This window comes from Molothrus ater, chromosome 3 (assembly GCF_012460135.2).
Source record: "Molothrus ater isolate BHLD 08-10-18 breed brown headed cowbird chromosome 3, BPBGC_Mater_1.1, whole genome shotgun sequence".
Classification (NCBI taxonomy): Eukaryota; Metazoa; Chordata; class Aves; order Passeriformes; family Icteridae; genus Molothrus; species Molothrus ater.
Window position 1 is genome coordinate 60,506,529 of NC_050480.2, and position 17,945 is coordinate 60,524,473.

Below are 17,945 nucleotides of genomic sequence, written 5' to 3' on the forward strand. Positions count from 1 at the left end.
TTGTTTTACAGATGGGTAAGCATAGTTACTGCCTTTGGGACACATCATAAGTACTTTGAATATCCTTTTTAATGAAAAAGATTCCTATTTGTTTTCTCCCAGCACTGCCAAGAGATGATACTCGTCTTGTGCTTGCAAAGCATGATACTAGAACACTGTTTGTATTTTCCACAGTTTCAGTTTGTCACTGGTGCCTTGTCACAGTGATACTTTCTAAATGCTGGTCAACCTGTTTGTGTTGATCTGCACTGACATGCTCCAGTGATGATTAGGACTGTGGTAGATAACTTCCTCACTAATAAATGTGTTAAAATGGCAGTGAGAAACATTGCAAATATCAGTGGGAGAGAAAAGTGTGTTCAAGTTATACTTTGTACATTCATGCATGTACAAAGTTCATGCATGTTCCTTACAGCCCAGGAAAAAGCCTGGAGGCTTTCCTGTAGGTTTTCCTGCAGTGAGGACATATATGTAGAGGATGCACTGACACAAGGGTACTGACTTCACACAGGAAAAGTTGGCTGACATACAGACAATTGTGAAGGCACAGAACTGCAGAAAGAAGTGACATTGGTGTAACTGGTGACTATTTCTGCAGCAGATCAAAGAGGTTATTACTGCTTAGGCTGCTGAACAGGCCCTCAGAGATGTTCCTTCCCAGAGTTACTAGTGGTTACATGGGACTACATGGGACACACAGAACCAAATATGCCCGATCTGTTGATGAATTCAGTTAAAAGTTGCTCAACAGACAGATTCTTAATTAACAAGAGTGGTGCTAAAGTTGCACAGTGAAAGTACAGGGGTTTGCTACTGTAAAGAATCACAGCAATCCTGTAGCCAGAACCACCCCCTTCCAAAAAAAAATTTTTTTAAAGACTGTTGTGATAGATGTAATTATTTGACACATCCATTTAAAGAAATACAATCTTAGGGACATCCTGATACCATGCAGGGCCTTCAGTTGTGTTGATTATGGTCAGCAATGAAAGTCAGTAAGGGAAAAACTTTAGAAGAAAATAAGCACCTTGCTTATTTTTAAGAGAAGCAATATCCCCTGATCCAATTTGTTAAACAATCCCACAGTCAGGGGGAGGTCTAGTGAAGGAAATTAGTGTCTTCCCAAGATCCAACAGCAACTGTGTGGTCTGGCAGCATCTCACCTTACTGAAATCTAGGTATCTGCTGGGACATCCTGTACTTGGCTGAGGACGATTGGGTAGGACATTTAGAACCTTTCAGACATGGCTTAAACTACTCATGGGATTTGAAACTGCCATAAAAGCGTCTTTAGTGTACCAACTAGACTCTTTGATACCCCATCCCATGCTTCCTCCTTAACAGCTAAAATGGGAGTGTACCTTTACCACAAAGTGCCTTCTCTGCAGTCCAGAGTCAATAGCATGGAGGAGCAAAGCCATAGGATTTTTACTGGTTGGCTTTGGCAGAAAAAGGGACAAAAGGCACAGTGTCTGCCAGGGAGCTTGGCTTCTTTGTCACTGTAGCTGTAGCTATTGGTTTATTTGTGACTAGCAAACTTGGCCTAGAAATAACCTCTATTCTCGCTTATATTCACTCGAAAGAAAGTCTTTGTCAATGTCTGTCTCAGGAAGCTGCACTGCAATTCCATGAGGCAGCATTCACAATGCTGCCACGCCTTGTGAGGAAGACAGCTGGATCACACAGTTCAACTAGGACCTGCTTTTTAGTCCTCTCAACCCTCCAGTTCATCTTCCTTTATGAAAACCCTCACGCAAATATAGAAATGTACACATTTTTCTTGCAGTGGAAACTCCTAATGAGACAGATCCAAAGGGCATGATTAACATGAAGTAATAATGTCCCTAGGAGACAGGGAAGCTCAGATACAGCTTCTGCCTTGCAGAACTTCAGCATTTTAATTGCCTAGTGATGGCTGGAGTGCTACAACACCCAGACTTTGAATTAATCCAGCTGGTGGACTGGGCTGTCAGATACGCTAAAATCTATTTGCTCTTTCTTATCTGTAGGTGCTACTCTTTCATTTGGGATGTATCTTTAAACACACATGGTCTAGGAATTCCCAGTCTGTGTGTGGAAGGTTACATAGTACTGATGTTTAGACAAGAAACTTATCCTGCATGAACTAATCACATTAACGTTGTGTTTCCTCACACCACATCTGCATTTCAAAGGTTGGTTTCCTGAGAAGACAGATAGGAATTTAGGATAATTTTTCTTTTTTTTCTGTGGCAAAGAAAAATTTTCCTGTGGACTAAGAATGCTGGATGTCAGAAATTAGATACCAGAATTTCAGAATGCTGGATGTCAGAAAGGGTTATTTCCACCTGCCTGTATGTTGTCCCAGCTGATATTACCTCTATAGAGTGGTATTTTTAGCAATTGAGATATCATCTATGAATTATTTGATGTGCTTTGCTCTACATTTTCATAACATTCACAGTCTTAAATTTGGCATGACTTTTTTTGTGAATTTCCCTTTTTATAATGCAAGTTTTCTGTTCTTAGGTCTTTATAAGGTTGTGGCAGATAAGACTCCATATGTCAGCATTGAAGAAATTGCAAGAAAAGTCTCTATTGGGCCAACAAGGTTTGGCCATCCTTCTTTCTACAGTGCCAAGGATATAAAATTGGAAAATTTCACTATCAAACATGACGAGCAGATCACCTTCAACTCAGTGGAAGAGGTCCATGGAATAATGGCTGTGAACTGTGTCGTGATCAGAAATAACCAGTCTCATTCCCTTACTTTGCCCCTTTCACAAGAAGGAGAATTCTATGAGTGTGAAGATGACCAGATATACACCTTAAAAGAGATTGCAGAGTGGAAAATCCCCAAGGGTAGAAACAGGATTGTTAAACTTTCCACTGCTTTACATATGTGGGACTCCTCTAGTCCACTTCCTGAGAATTTTGATGGCTGTTTGATTCTCATGCCTGTCTACAAAGTGCAGGCAGTAATGAAATGTAAGTAGGAATAAAATCTGTGTTCTGTTGAACTTGGTGTAGCTAAGTACAAAAGTAACCTTAAATACACAACATTTTCTTAAACTAGCCATGAAAGATTCAGTTTGTTAAAAATTCCTTACCCATATTTGCCACTAATGTTAGTTTCAAGAGGAAGAAAGATAAAAATAATATTTTGTTTAGTATATCTTTATCATCTGTTAGTTGAGATTATTACTTTGCATTTCTTTCTGTTGCCATTTTGTTGATGACTACAATTAAATCCTCACGGAAAATATATGCATAGTAAAAAGGTTGAGTTTAGGAATTCTGTTCAGTTCCCAGATTCTCTTTCTTTGTGTCTTAGACTTCAGCCATGGAGAAGTCACTTGATGGCTTCATATGGCTATGTCTAGGAGGTAGAAAAAGAAAAAAAAAAACAATTGCACATGTTGCAATACACTTAATTACCACTTAATTACCACTTAATTTTCAGAATGAAGATGTTAGAGAAAGGAAAATCATATTATTTTATTCTGTTGCAGAAACAAATATCAACTGAATATAAACACAAAAAACTCATGGACAATTTATGAAACCTGTAGATTTGAGGAAGCAGAAAGATTAGAAAACCAGTATCTTTAAAAGTTTGTGCTCTGAGTTTTTATTTTAAAAAACTCCAAAATATTTATGACACTAGTTGTTCCACCAAAACCTTGACACAATAGGGTTCTGATTGCAGGAGAGTAGCTTAGCTTTTGGGAAGGTTTTGCTGCTTGTTGCATTTACTAGAAGCAAACCAATGAGCTCCATAGAAATTGAATCCTAACAGAAGTATGGCATTCATGAGGATATTAAGCAAGAAATCTTTTCACAACTGAGTATTTCTCTGTTGAATTATGTAAGCAAATGGACAAAAGAGAAAGAAATAAAAGCAGGCAGAGATTGTTAACACAATATACCATATGCATAATATGCTTATCGTAAGACATTCAGCTGTGCTTGCTATGTGATTTAATGTGTGAGTTTGGAAAATATAACTTCACAAGATAAAGCAACTGTAATGTAGAAGTAAAATGCAAAAGTAATGTTTGCTGTAACTCTAGCTAGATTCAGGGATCTAGCTCATCTCCTGAAGCTCAATTAACTCAGGTTTATTGCTATATCCACTAAGATACTTGTGCAGAATCAAGAGGAATTTCATGCTCCTGAAAATCTTCAGAAGATTCAGAAATATTTGGTATTCACTTGTCTTCCAATCAGTTATTCCAATAAGGATTGTATTTGTTGTTTTTATTTTAAATTTCATGGTGTTTTCAAAATTTAAGAAACATTGAATATGTCCTAAATAACTATTTAATACAAACTGGAAAAGTAGGCTTCATGGTACATGAATAACTACTTTCTTGTGAACCATGAAGAATGGATTTTCACCACTTTTAGGAGAACTATAAATAGACACAAGATAAATTATGAGACTTACTATCCACTTTAAAAAAAAGATTCCTGATAAGTGGGATAAATGATCACATTTTCACAGGCTGTGAGCAGGAATCCTCTATATGTCTCATTATTAATAATGAACAAGTTGTGTGTGTGGAACTCTCACAAATGCACATAGAAAGCTTCATTTTAGCCAGTCATTTTCCTTTGTTGTCTTTTCCTTGTGGTGCTCAGGATGTTTATCACCTCAAGGTGTCAATGTGACAAAAGCAGAGTCAGAACGAACAGACCCTGAATCAGTGTCATAGAACTCTGTCATATAAAATAAATCTGATACCAACTTTTCAGTATAAAATATTGGTATGTCCTGCTACAAGGAAGTGTGAATCCAGTATATATTATCCCTTTGTGTAGGTCTATACAGAATAAATCTTATCAAAGAGAGTTGTTAAATATTATTTGCTTGTTAAATTTTACTGCCTTGGTCAGCGACCTGTGGTGTCACTGACTTGGAGCCAAATTCTTAAACAAGCCTTAATTACATAATCAGCTTTGTTCTTGGAAGTTTTTTTTGCATTCAAAATTTTGCAATTTCAGTTGTGGTAAAAGAGCTGTTGTTCCCTGTCAGGTTGTTAAATTCACTCGCTCAGTTCTGATAGTGAATAAAACCAGGTGAGGCAGAAAAAGATGCAACAGTTCCAGAGAGGAACATAATATTAAAATGTCTTAATTCATAAAAATAACTTACTCTTAGTTATACAAAGACTTTGCCATTTTGTTAAGTGATATTTTTTCCTAATAATTACAGATGTTTTAATTATTCTTATAAATATTAAAATACCTTTTTTCTCCCAGTCTGGCTCTAGCCACAACATGTTGTTAATGGATCCAAATGCTATTTATTTATTAAAAATGTTTCCCCACTCATTTCTTTAGAGAAACTCTAAACCACTATGAAGTAAAAGAATAAAAATACAGTTTGCACTCAATAGTTTGAGAAGAGAAACAACTGATTAAACTTGGAGGTATTGTGGGGGAAATAGTGAACTAGCCTTTTCTTTTTCTTAAACTTTGTGTTCACTTGCACACCTTATTGTCTCTCTTCATTTCTGTGGTCTCATGCATATCTGATGACCATATCTCTCAAATTACAACAATTAGACTTTGGCTGGCCCAGTTAGTAGTGCACATTTACACATGGACATGCATGCCTCAGGGAAAGTACTTTTGGTATCTGGCCAACAGGATGTGTATTTTATTTCAATGTCAGTTTGAAAACAAAACCCACTATATTTCTTTTTCTTTTCAGTTCGAAAAGACATAATTCATATCCTCTCAGATCTGGATGTTGAGGTCAAGGATGTAACAGACCATTATGATATTAGCTCTTTCCTTCAGCCACTTTCTTTGGAAGATATATTTGAAAGAACAAGCAAAGAATTTCCTATGGTAGCTCAGATAATGGAAGGGCCTTCGGGAAACCAAAAACCTTATAACTTATTGTCTACAGGGAAAGAGATTGTCATCTACAAAAAGTACCAGGCAGCAAGAGTCCTAGCCTCTGAGATGAGAAGTGATTCCTCCAAAAGGCATTATTTAATCCCTATGAGCTACAAAGGAAAGTTCAAGAGAAGACCTCGGGAGTTTCCAACTGCCTATGACTTAGAGATAGTGAGAAATGAAAAAGAACACCTTCATGTTGTAGCAACTAAAGCTTTTACCTCCCCTCATGAAGAGCTTTTTTCTGTTTCAGTTGGAGATCAATTTCTAGTTCAGCAATGCCAGACTAGTGAAGTGCTATATGAGGGAGGAAAGAAACTCATAGATGTTTTAGCTTGTGAGCAAATACTAAGTGACTCATATAAAAAAGTGCTCCTCCCTATGTACATGGAAGGTGGCTTTGTGGAAGTGGTTCATGACAAGAAACAGTACCACCTCTCCGAGATTTGCAAAGAATTCCATTTGCCTTTTAATGTCAAAGTGTCCGTCAGGGACCTTTCCATTGAGAAAGATGTCTTGGCTGCTGCGCCTGGTCTGCAGTTTGAAGAAGAAATCACAGACTCTTACTTGCTGATCAGTAGTGCCAGCAGTCCAGTGGAGAGCTGGGAGATTCCTGTGTATCGCTCAAACATGTTGGTCCATTTGCTCAGCAAAGATGTCCAGACAGCTGCACCGCCTGTGACGAGGACAACAGTGGAAGAGGTCAGCAAAGAGGAATACTATATGTTGAGAAGATACGAAAACCTAACCATTCATCCACCACCCAGGCCTCCCAAAAAGCCAACAACAGCACCACCACCTACTTTTGCAGTGCCTAAGCAAGATGTGTCTGATGTACTGCAGGCTCCAAAGGTAAGGTGTTCCATCTTGTCTTTGAATGTCTTACAACCACAGGTCATATTCTGTGGGTTTAAAGTCTTCATTTCACTGTTGCATCCTTATGCCATGTACACAGATGGCTCTCATCTCCCTGTAATGGGCAAATTAGCAATTACAGACAGGAATGGCTAAAATCTCCAGTGTGTGTTAATTGATCCATGAAAAACAACGGAACCATGCCGACTCACAGCAGAAATCTTGGCTGTATAATTTTGCATGGATAATCCTTTACTGCACCATTGTAAAAGCGAAGGGAGGAATTTGAAGTGCCTGTATTTAAATCTTTATTAAGGGGAAACATATGTTTTCATGATGTAAAGATAATTTTGCTCAGCTGGAAATTGTGGAATTAAGTTCACAGAGAGACAGGTTGTATTGAAATTTTTGAACTCATTGTTTTGCACTCACCCAAGTGGGAAATAGGTTTGGGATTAAAAAAAAGAAAAAAAGAAGCAGTTATTTTAGAATAGAAGCTGATATTAAAAAAGAAGTGCCCCTTCCAGGACAATTTTCTTGATGTTTAACTAACTAAGACAATGCATTTGTTCTTTAATCTTTGTGTTGGGTCTGGCTGAGGTGCAGTTGATTTTCTTCACATCAGTCTGTGAAGTATTTTTTGGATTTTAGATTTAATCAGGACTCATAACACACCAATCTTTTGGCTGTTTTACAGCCATGCACCTACACTGTCAAAGCCTTCTTGATTTCCCAGGCTTCCCCAAGGAAGTTCATAGGGGTTGGGCAGGAGGTTGGGAGAGGACATAGATGGGGGAGCTGACCTCAGTTGACTAAAGGGATATTCCATGACACATAATACTGTGTTCAGCAATGAAAACTGAGGGTGTGATTTGCCTAGGAAGGCAACCATAACTCAGAGACTGGTTGGACAGCAGTCTGCTTGTGGGAGGTGGTGAGGGACTGCCTTTGCATCACTGCTTTAGGAGTTTTCCCCCTCTTTTCTTCATTTATTAAGCCATCTTTATCTGAACCCACAAGTTTTCCTACTCTTGCTCTTACCATTCTCTCTCCTGATGAGATCATCATCCTTATGTCAGGGTGGACTGAGCACCCTGTGTCATGATTGCTGTGCTTTAAATACAATGGAACTCATGTTATTATATTTTGGGGGATTCAGAGGGAGTTCTTTTTTTGTGTGTTGATATGAAACTGAAGTTGAATTGTAGCCTCTGATAGGGCAGTGTTTGTGAGTACCTCTCTTTGCCTGCTGGAGGTGTTCCTTCTCTCTTTCCTCAATTCCAAGACCACATGCAGGCCCAAAGCTCCACATAGAACCTGGGAGATGGTTACAACAGTCTATAGGAGAATTGAATGCATAAGGTGGCTCCCTAAGATAAGGGTACTACCAAAAAAGATGTGTCATTTTCTCCTGTCTTTACTGCAGACATGTCTTTTCTTCTAATTTTTACAATGAACATTGAGCAGCTTAAATAAGACGTCCTGTTGTGCAAGGAAGGATACATGAGAAATTTGTCCATGGAGCTCACAGGCAACCAACCACCGTGGTACTGGCCAGGGGTAAAGAACTGAGGGAAAATTCCCTAAAGCTGTGTTTCTGGTCAATCTGTACCCTTGTCAGGAGGATTCAAACCTCCTGCAGTTACTGATGGCTGTGTGTGCAGAAAAGCAGGTGGATGCTGACTCCTGATCAGGCTCATACAGAAGATAATATTTTCCTAAAGTGAGAAGAGAGCGGTAAGGGTAGAGGAGGGATGAGCTGAGGTTCTTTTGCACATTCATGAGTGAGAGCAACCTTAGACTGCAGCTGTCCAGACAAAGGAGATAATTTAAACACTGATTCAGAAGACCCTTTTTAATTTTTTGAGGGGCAGGTGCCTGCTATAAATAAATAATAAACTGCAGTCAGAATGCTTGGAGTTATGCATATTGTAAATCTCCTCCCCTGGGAAGGTGAAGAAGTAGAGATCCTTTATTCACTAGATTAAACATCCTGAGCTGTAACATATTGTGTTTAAAGTAACACAGAATACATTATCTTTTCTATCTTGAGCACCATGAGTCCTCTGAGAAGATGTGGATGGTAGCACCTAGGCTCTGCCTTGGCCCCTATGCAGTGCTAGGGGACACTGTGGGTTTTTTTTAAACGTGTCAGGAATGTCTGAGGGTTCAGAAAGTCAGAAACTGTGACAAACTGGTAAATAGCCATCTTTGCATATTTTGTGACTATGCATAGGCTTATTTGCATAAATAACAGATGAGCATCCTAATAAGCAGAACTTAAGCCTGACAAGGTGGCAGCCTGGGATAAGCTTTAGTGCTGCATGAGTTGCCACGCTCCTCCTGCAGGCAGCTCCCTGCCTGGTGCTTGGGGAGTTCTGGCTGCTTGCTGGAGAGTGGTGAATGGTTTCCTTGCACATCAGTTTGGAAGCTCTGCTTGGTTTGGAGCTCCAGGATAAAATGCTGCTGCTCCATGGGTCCACAGAAGACTAAGATCTGCCTGGTTTTTGCCAATACCTGAGGATTATCTGCAAGCATGGGTCACCTTTTGCTACAGCTTGTGCTTTGATCGCCTCAGCTTGCAGCAAGGCTGTGAGGGCAGAGAGGCTCCAGCTGTCTCTTCCTGCTGTTCTCTGACCTTGGTAAGGGAACTCTGGGCCCAAGAGCAGGACCGCGTGCTTCACTGCATGCTTTTGGTCATGTGAGTCACTGGCTTGTATGAGATTGGCATCCTGTGTGGACTGGAACCTCAGATGAGAGTGAGAACTGCCTCTGCTTGTGTGCAAGGTGCAATGCTGCAGAGACATGGATGTCTGCACACTTCAGCAAAGTCCAGAGACAGCAGACGAATTCTCAAACATGATACAGCTGCATTAACTAAGCACTCTTCCCAGTCTCTTCACAGGGCTAAATAAGTTGGCTCAGCTTCTGCTGATACAGCTTTCACTTCTAGAACCTGGGATCTCTACTCTCCCCCCCACAGAACTGCACAGACATTCCTTTTCCCTCTCATGTGAACATTTTGTTTGTGAAAGAAACATCCAGACCACATACGTTTGCAATTTTGTATTACTTGCTAATTGAATTAAAAATGACAACCCCCAAGAAAATGCGTGTAAACTAAACAAATGAAAAAAAAAAAGCTGGTATTAATGATGAAAATAATCTTATACTTTGTACAGCAGATATCTATCTGATATTACTAGCCTATAACAGGTATTTATCCAATAGCCAATACCTCCAACCACAAGCACCCCCAGCTGAGGACAGGAATGACACAACAGCTTGTATCCTTTGTCTCATGGTAAAATGTATTATAAAATTCACCAGAAATCTACATTTTCTTTGCTAGAATAATTGGAATGAATTTCAGAGAGGGTTTTAACTGACATATAGAATTAAATGGTCATTCTGTTCCTGGTTTGTGAGCTTATCTAGAAAGTGATAATGAAACCCTAGAAGTTAATGCTACTGATTCAACAATAGGGCATCTCACATTTTTGCCAAGTGGTTCCTGGAGAGAAATTCCTCTGAGAGTACTCAGTCAGGACCTCACTTTCTAGAAATGAAAATTCATATAAAGGGAACAACCCAGATTTATCTGTTTCTTCCACACATTAGAAACATCACTGCAAATATGACAAACCAAGTTTTCACTTGGCAACTTCCTTGAAAATAGTTTTCTAAAATTTACATTTTTACCTGCTCGGAAACCCACTGTTTCCTTCCCTTTGAGAGGATTCAAGCAGCAAAAGTTTTCTAGCTTTCTCTTTGCCTATCAGTTCAAGCAGTAAATATCCTAAACATTTAAGAAGGTGTTAATCTATATCCCTCAGTGCTTTTTGCATTAAATTGAAACAAAGGGTCCACATCAAATACTGCTAAATGGAATCTTAATCAATGCATGGAAAGCCACAATTTAGCCTTGTACTCCTAAGACCATAAGGCACTGCTTAAGGGACAAAAAAACCCAGTATTTCACTCCTGATAAGGAGTAAGAGAGGTTAGTTCCATCCAATGCTGTTATCAATGGTCTGTTTAGTCATGTATCTAACCTGAGCAACAGCAGAATCAGTAAAATATCCACCAGCTGGATTGCTGCTAAATAACTTCATGAATGTGGAACTGGAAAAGTCAGTCACAAGCAGTAATCTGTTCATCTCTGGCAAGAAAGCTGAGAGAATTCCAGCCAAGGAAACTGGAATTTAATAAAATAGGAGCATCAGGGCATGATAGTTAATCGTCATTTTGTGCTAAGGTCCATTATCCTTTCAAAAGTCATTACAGTGCTAAGATACCAAGAACTTTCTTGCTTCCTTGCTTTTTATTTCAAAATTAAAATTAAAGAAAAATTATCACTTCCATCTGGCTTTGCAGTTCTACAAACTGAGCTATCGAAATCTGCCATTAACATATTTATCGCATCTGTCTTCACAGCAAAATGAAGACTTATCTGGAATTAGTTGATAAGACATAAGCTGCATTTCTCAGCAAATGAGTTTTCCTGTACTGTCTCCTCTCCTTCCTCATAAGTATTTCTTTTCTGCTTCCAGTATATTTTTCAGATTTTTTGCTCCTTTATAGAGTAGATTTAACACAAATATTTCTGCTGTGTAGCAAGAAACTAACCTTCCTAAACAAAAACATACTAGAAAATGCACACTGCACAGCCAGAAAAAAATAGGTAAGAACAGACTTCAGGAATTAACAATCTTCTGGCTCAAGAAATGAGGAAGAAAAAAGAGGTTCATTAGTGGATGCAGAAATGTGCATATACAAACACAAGGAGGAGGGTTTCTCTGACAGGTGCAGAACTGTGGTTGCTGATGGTGCACCTGTGCTTCCTCTCTTTTTTTTTTGTCCCCACAGAAGAGGATGCTTCCCACTCCCTGGAATCTCACTTTGCACCCTCTCTTTCCCCCTCCTTCCCCGCATCCTATCTATTGTTTATCCCTGTCATTTTCCAGTAGTTTTGTAACTATCATGTGAAGGCTGGAACTACATCTCTACAAACTGAGGACCACCCCATATTGTCATTGTGGCCAATTTCCTAAAGTGTCTCAAAATCCTATCCCCACCACAGCCTCACCTGGTGAATCAGACCCCAGTTCCCTCCAAGTCCTTGTGCTGAAGCTTCTCACTTCTCCAAGAGCTGCATCCGCACTGTGCTGTGGGTTCCTTTCCCTCCTAAAACCCATCCTGTGACAGATATGCCTGATTTCCCCCAGACCCATGTGTTTGAGTGCCCCCACGCTACACTTTTCATGTGCCCTTCACCCCACCCCTAACCTACATGATATTGGTTCCCCAGTCCCCTGTACTGCTTTCAACAGGCTTGCCTTTTCCTGTCCTCGCTTCTTCCCAACACGTCCTCACTCTTCTCTCACACAGAGAGCTGGAGCCAAGGTCACAGGCACAAAGGAGTGGGAGCTGCAGGCACATCTCAGGTTACACACAGGCTTTTGTTGCCTTCCCCAGCAGCATGTATGCCAAACCTCAGCACAGGATCGGTCTCCTGCTAGGATCTTAGGGGAAAGCAGCATGTAGGTGCCAACAAGTGTCAAGCACTTTGATTTTCTTGTTGGCTGGACAGTCCAAGCTGAAGGATTTTACATTGATGCAGAGATCCTTTTAGCTGTGTTGGATCTGGGGGCCATTTTCTGGAAAGTGTTTCCACATCCTCATACTATGCTGGGCTGAAGTCTACACATGTGCCATCCCATTTCACCTCCTGGGGTTTTCTGTAGAAGAAACCAAACAATGCTGGCTGAAGACCAGGACTGCTGGGTGCCATATGGACCCTGAGTGAACCAACTGGAAGGGGTTAGAAGAACTGGAAACCTTAAAGCCAAAGCTAATGAAGGACAGGAGTTTTCCTGATATTCTCAGTACTCTCTTTTCCTTTTAAAAAATATTAAAAGCTTAAAATTTTCACAGAGAATCATCAAGTCAGCAGTAGGCACTTACTGTGGTTTGATGTTAGTCTCAAATCCGAAATACAGTAGGGAAGATATCAGTGTGCCTGCCAGAAGGACAGACAGTACATAATTGCCTGAAGAAACAGCAGGGCAATCTGAGGTGTAAGTCTCATTGCTGAAAGGCATTAGTGATACAGGAAATGCTGATATAGTACATGGAATTAAGGAAGGTACAGATGAACATTTGGATATGCTGGCTGATGAAAATGCCAACTGGTTAAAAGCAAATTGCTTAATTTAGAGCTAAAAATGAATTACTTGGAGAACAAAGAGAAAAGAAATATAAAAATAAAGAGGATGCCCAGAAGAAATAAAAAATTGAACCACATGAAAATATGGAACCCTTGATAAGAAGGAAAATCCTGAACAGAGTGTGTGAGCCAAAAGCCATTGATGTCAATAAGGAAAGAACTGGCTGGCATATTTTTTTTCCTGTGTCACAGAAAGCACATAACATAAAAAAACACACAGCATAAAAAGATCATATAATTATCTATAATTCTCAAGCAGGACAAAAAATAATGGAAGAATAAATCTAAAATTTGAGGAACCACTGCAGCAGAATAACTCTCCAAAAATAGAATTTGGGGAGTAGGGGCACGGAAATGTCTTTTTTTCATCTGGGGTTCCAAGAAGCCTTACTTCACACAAAGCTGATCTGCAGGCTGCATTTTACTGTTTGTCCCTCTCCTCACAGCAAGAAAATTGGAAAATTAGGTTTCTGGATAGCTAGCTGTTCATGCACTAGCTGTTATGGACTGTGTTTTGGACTTTTATTTGGAAATCACTAAAGATTTTTCCAGATTAAAATGGCCAGAGATAATCTAAAGCCCAGCAAATTTCCAGCAGGAAGCACAGTCCCCATACTCCTGCAATGCCTGTCTGCAGCAGCGGCAGTGACCAGGCAGGCAGCTCCCCAGGATGCCACAGAGCCAGCTGCCAGGGCTCTGGGCAGCTTCCAGGCTCTCTGACTCCACCCCTGCTCAAACACCTTCAGGAACTTTCCTAGGCTCTGGAAGCCAGCTGGCCTGGGGTGACTGGTGTTGTGGTGTTGTGAGGGTCCCCAGGACGAGGTGAGAGATGAGAATGTGACTCCAAGTTCTCGGAAGGCTGATTTCTCATTTTATGATATTATACTAAAAGAAATTATATACTAAAACTATACTAAAAAAAGAGAAAGGAGACATCAGAAGGCTAGACAAGAATGAATAATAAAAACCCGTGACTGACCAGAGTCCTGACACAGCTGGACTGGGATTGGTCATTAAGTAAAAACAATTCACATGCTGGGTAAACAGTTCTCCAAATCACATTCCAAAGCAGAAAAACAGGGAGAAGCTGAAGCTTCCCAGCTTCCCAGGAGAAGAAATCCTGGCAAAGGGATTTTTCATAAAATATCACAGTGACAGCCTGGTGTCCCTGCTAGCAACCCTTTGGACTCCTTATTTGTGGGAATTTGCCTTGGGGTGCTCTAACCACCAGATTAGGCCTGGGAACTGTGGAAAGAGATAGTGACACAGGTTGAAATGAAGTCCAATGATGTTTTCCAGGCACTGTGTAATCAACTAGTGTTGATAGAGCCACTGCTACAAAACTATGGGGGAAAAAAAAAGAAAAATGAGGAGTTTCACTAAAGTCACTTAAGTGTTGTATGTAGTCAGTGTAAGGGATAGCACTGACATTGCCCATTCACATTATGCATTCTTTCATGAAGTTCAAGATTTGGCAGTACTGTCAGTGAAGCATTCTGGTAATGAAAGCATCCCAGGAGGTTTGGATAATGCTTTGAAATATATGCCCCATGACAAGAAATGATAAAGTTGCTGTCAGTGTGACAGCAGGGTCACATCTTAAAACACCTGTAGCCATGGTTCACATTTTTCAGAGAGTCCTTGCAATGAGGAATTGAGGGATTATCAAGGAACAGAGAGTGCCGTGGAGGCACTCATCAAATCTATTAACATTTGCAATGACTGTCCAAGCCCTGGGCTTTCCTTTACTTTTCGAATGTGTTAGTCCATAGACACGGCATAGAAAAATATGATGAGGGAGCTTTTAAGGGCTAAAAAAATAATGTATTTATTGTCTCTACCACAATTTTTTTTTCTTTATCTGTAGAGGTGTATAATTTACACTGAACTTTTTCAAGGTATTTAACAATATTTTGGTCTTGTTTTGCCTCAGAACACAAAACAATTTTACTAGTAAATAGGTGTCATGGCAGTGTGTTGTGACATAGTGGTCAGATTTTATTTTCTTTTTTCTTTTTTTAATACAGAATAACAAGAGGAACAAAAATGCAGAGTATTCAAGTCTGTTGTGATTCCTGTAGTGCCACTGAAAAACCAGAGCAGTGATCCCAGGCTTGCAATGACTGTAGGCAATGGCTTGTATCAGTAGTCAATCTGAACTAATGTGATGGAGCCGAAGTAGAGAGTCGCTTAATAGGAGTCACTGGGGAAAAAAAATGAAAATAAAGGAAGCTCTTTGCTAGTTTGTGGTGTGTCATGGACCACCCTGATGGAAAACATTGGTGATGAACCCTGCTTTAGTTTGGACTCTAAATTACCTAGAGTTGAAATATGTTTAATAAGCCAGGATAAAACTATTCCCAAAGCATCACTTTTACACTCTAAGAGTCTTTGAAAAAGTAAATAATATTTTATGTGTGAAATGAAGAAACCATATCTGGAAGGTACTTTTAGGGATCCATCTGTTTTGCATAAGTAGTAAATGCATGTTCTGCAGTATTAATGAGGAAGAAGTGGTTCAGTTTGCTTGTGAATTACTGTCATTTGAAGGGAAATGTGCCAAGAAATTGAACAGTAGCTCTACAAGAAAATTCTGGCCATGTGAGGAGAGGGGTTCACAGGAGCTCAGTACGTCTGGCTTACATCGTCACTTCTGTAAATGTTGCTTCAGTGACCACAGGCAAATCACAAAAATATCATTGCCTCCAGATACATGAAGAAACTGCCAGATGTGAAGAGGGATTGTGGATTTACAGCTCATTGGTTTCTTTATAGGGATGCTTAAAGCTCAGGTAAATGCAAGATACATTGCCTCACTTTCAGTAAGGGTCAGAGCTGCCTCACATTTACTCTGGAGCAGTAACCACACAGACAGTTGCCATGGAGTATTAAATGAGCTGTAAATCCATGCTCATTTACTAGGTGGCAACTTGTTCATGTAGCTGTCTCCTCTGCCTGTGAAATGGGACACAATGCTTCATTTTCACATCTTGGATATTTGTATAGATAAGAATGATTTTTCTATCTATGAAGTATTTTGTGCATTGACTACTGCAATAGCAACAACAATATTATCATAAAAATAATATCAACAATGGAATTACTGGAGCTTAGTACATTTTAGCCTTATTTAAAGTTTTTAGCTGGAAGTTAATCTACAAAAGAGGTGAAAAAAATAAGTGACAGTTGTCTAGGACAGATGGATTCTGAAGTATTTGAAAGAGGAAGAAACAAGAAAGAATAACTTATTTAAGAACTTACACCATAGCAAGGTGTTAACCCTGAGGCTCACTAACACCTTTGAAGGATCAGTCTTTTGTTAACCACTTCATAGTTTATTGTAATAGTAGACACAGGTCTTTGTGCTTGTCTTCTGCCTCTGCTGTGGTCTATCTGGTGTCTTTAGCCTGGTCTTCACCCGTTAGCTTACAGAAGGTAGAAGTTGGTTTCAAGACAAGGAGAGTTATGGGTGGAAAGTCAGACATTTCTTAAAATGCCTGCATAAATTTCCCCACCTTGTGGGACTTTGGCAGACGATGGCACTAAACTAAGAGTTGCATGTTAAAGGTTAGTTCATGCAAGTACAAAAGGTGTCAGCAAGGGAAGAAAATGAGGAAAGATAGATACAGTACAAGTTACATCTATCTATCTAGCTAGCTCTCTATCTCTATATATCGATACATCTGTATCTTATATTGATACATCATACATGTATAAAAAGTAGTCAGACATAACTGATGATGTATAAATAAATGCTGGGCTAAAAGGTTGTTTTTTGAAGTCAGCCTGACACATCATTTATACTACTTGCAATGATGGAGCAGCACCTCAGTTTGGGTGGAAGAGCGGATTAAGGAGCTAAGCTAGGAAGGTGAAATTGAGAACTAGTGAAACAGAAAAACAGAATATCCAGTTACATTCTATCAAACTGTGAAATGGGATGGGAAAGCAGAATTTATGTAGGATGGAGGGAATTGCATTTTTGTTACAAGAAGGCTGAAGGTGAGCACTTCTCTTTTTAAAAATGTTCTTTTCCCCTTGTGGATATCTTAATTCATAACAATCCTGCCCTCATTGTCTCTCATATAAAAGTGAAAAGCAGTGTTATGTAAAAAAATCTGCTGTGTTTGACACAGCTGAATGCATACATACATGGTGGCTAACATGAAATATCTGCTCTTCACCTGTTCTTTGCATCTCACTGAACACACAGACCAGAGAGGTCTTGGTTTGCCTCCTACTTTTACTCCATATCACCAACACTTGATGCTGTGAATACCGGGGTATCAACCTCCTACACTGTTCATATTGCCTCTCTGTTCTCATGGTTCAAGCCATAAGAATATGGATGCAAAAACATGGGAGTTAGAAGGAAAACAGAAACTAAATCCTCAAACAGCGAGCTTAGATTTTGCATAAGGTTTTTCATTCGTTTGCATCTTCAGAAAAAAAATAGAGATAAAATCATCTCATGAAATATTGAAACCACTTCTGCCCATATGAATAGCTGAATGTGAAACATCTCGGTCTATGCTCTGAAACTGAAAATAAACCTTCTTATGAATGCTATGAGTTATTGAATAATAATATGGCAGTAGTCTAACGCTGCTATTGTTGAACCTAAATGAAAACCCTTATTAATCACGGATTTGACAGCTCATTCAGTTATAATAATGTTTTCTGTCAATCCAAGATCTCATTATAATTGGATCTTACTTAGAAAGGAAGATGCTCCATTGACTGCTCAGATGGAGAAAAATACAGGTTTGAAAATGAAAATATCAGCCTGAATTCTGTTTCCAGGGAGCCTGCTTATGCATTTACAAGTTGGATAACAGTTTAATCCTTGCTGTGTGTCACATTTGGATGTTACTATAATAAGATTCTCTCACTGACTAGACATCAGCTCTACAGTCATGACAGTGAAAGTGAAAGCGGGAAGAGCAAATGAAACTTATTCTCAGGGATGCTG

The 17,945-nt window shown here is 39.5% G+C and overlaps 1 protein-coding gene across 1 annotated transcript in view; it reads left to right on the plus strand.

Moving 5' to 3' along the window:
- The window catches only part of THEMIS (thymocyte selection associated), a 71,711-nt gene that overhangs the window by 19,069 nt on the left and 34,697 nt on the right, over positions 1 to 17,945 (plus strand). Inside the window, exons 3-4 of the mRNA XM_036404573.1 lie at positions 2,509 to 2,967; positions 5,699 to 6,741. Of these exons, the coding sequence (XP_036260466.1) occupies positions 2,509 to 2,967; positions 5,699 to 6,741 (1,502 nt within the window). The remainder of the gene's footprint in view (positions 1 to 2,508; positions 2,968 to 5,698; positions 6,742 to 17,945) is intronic.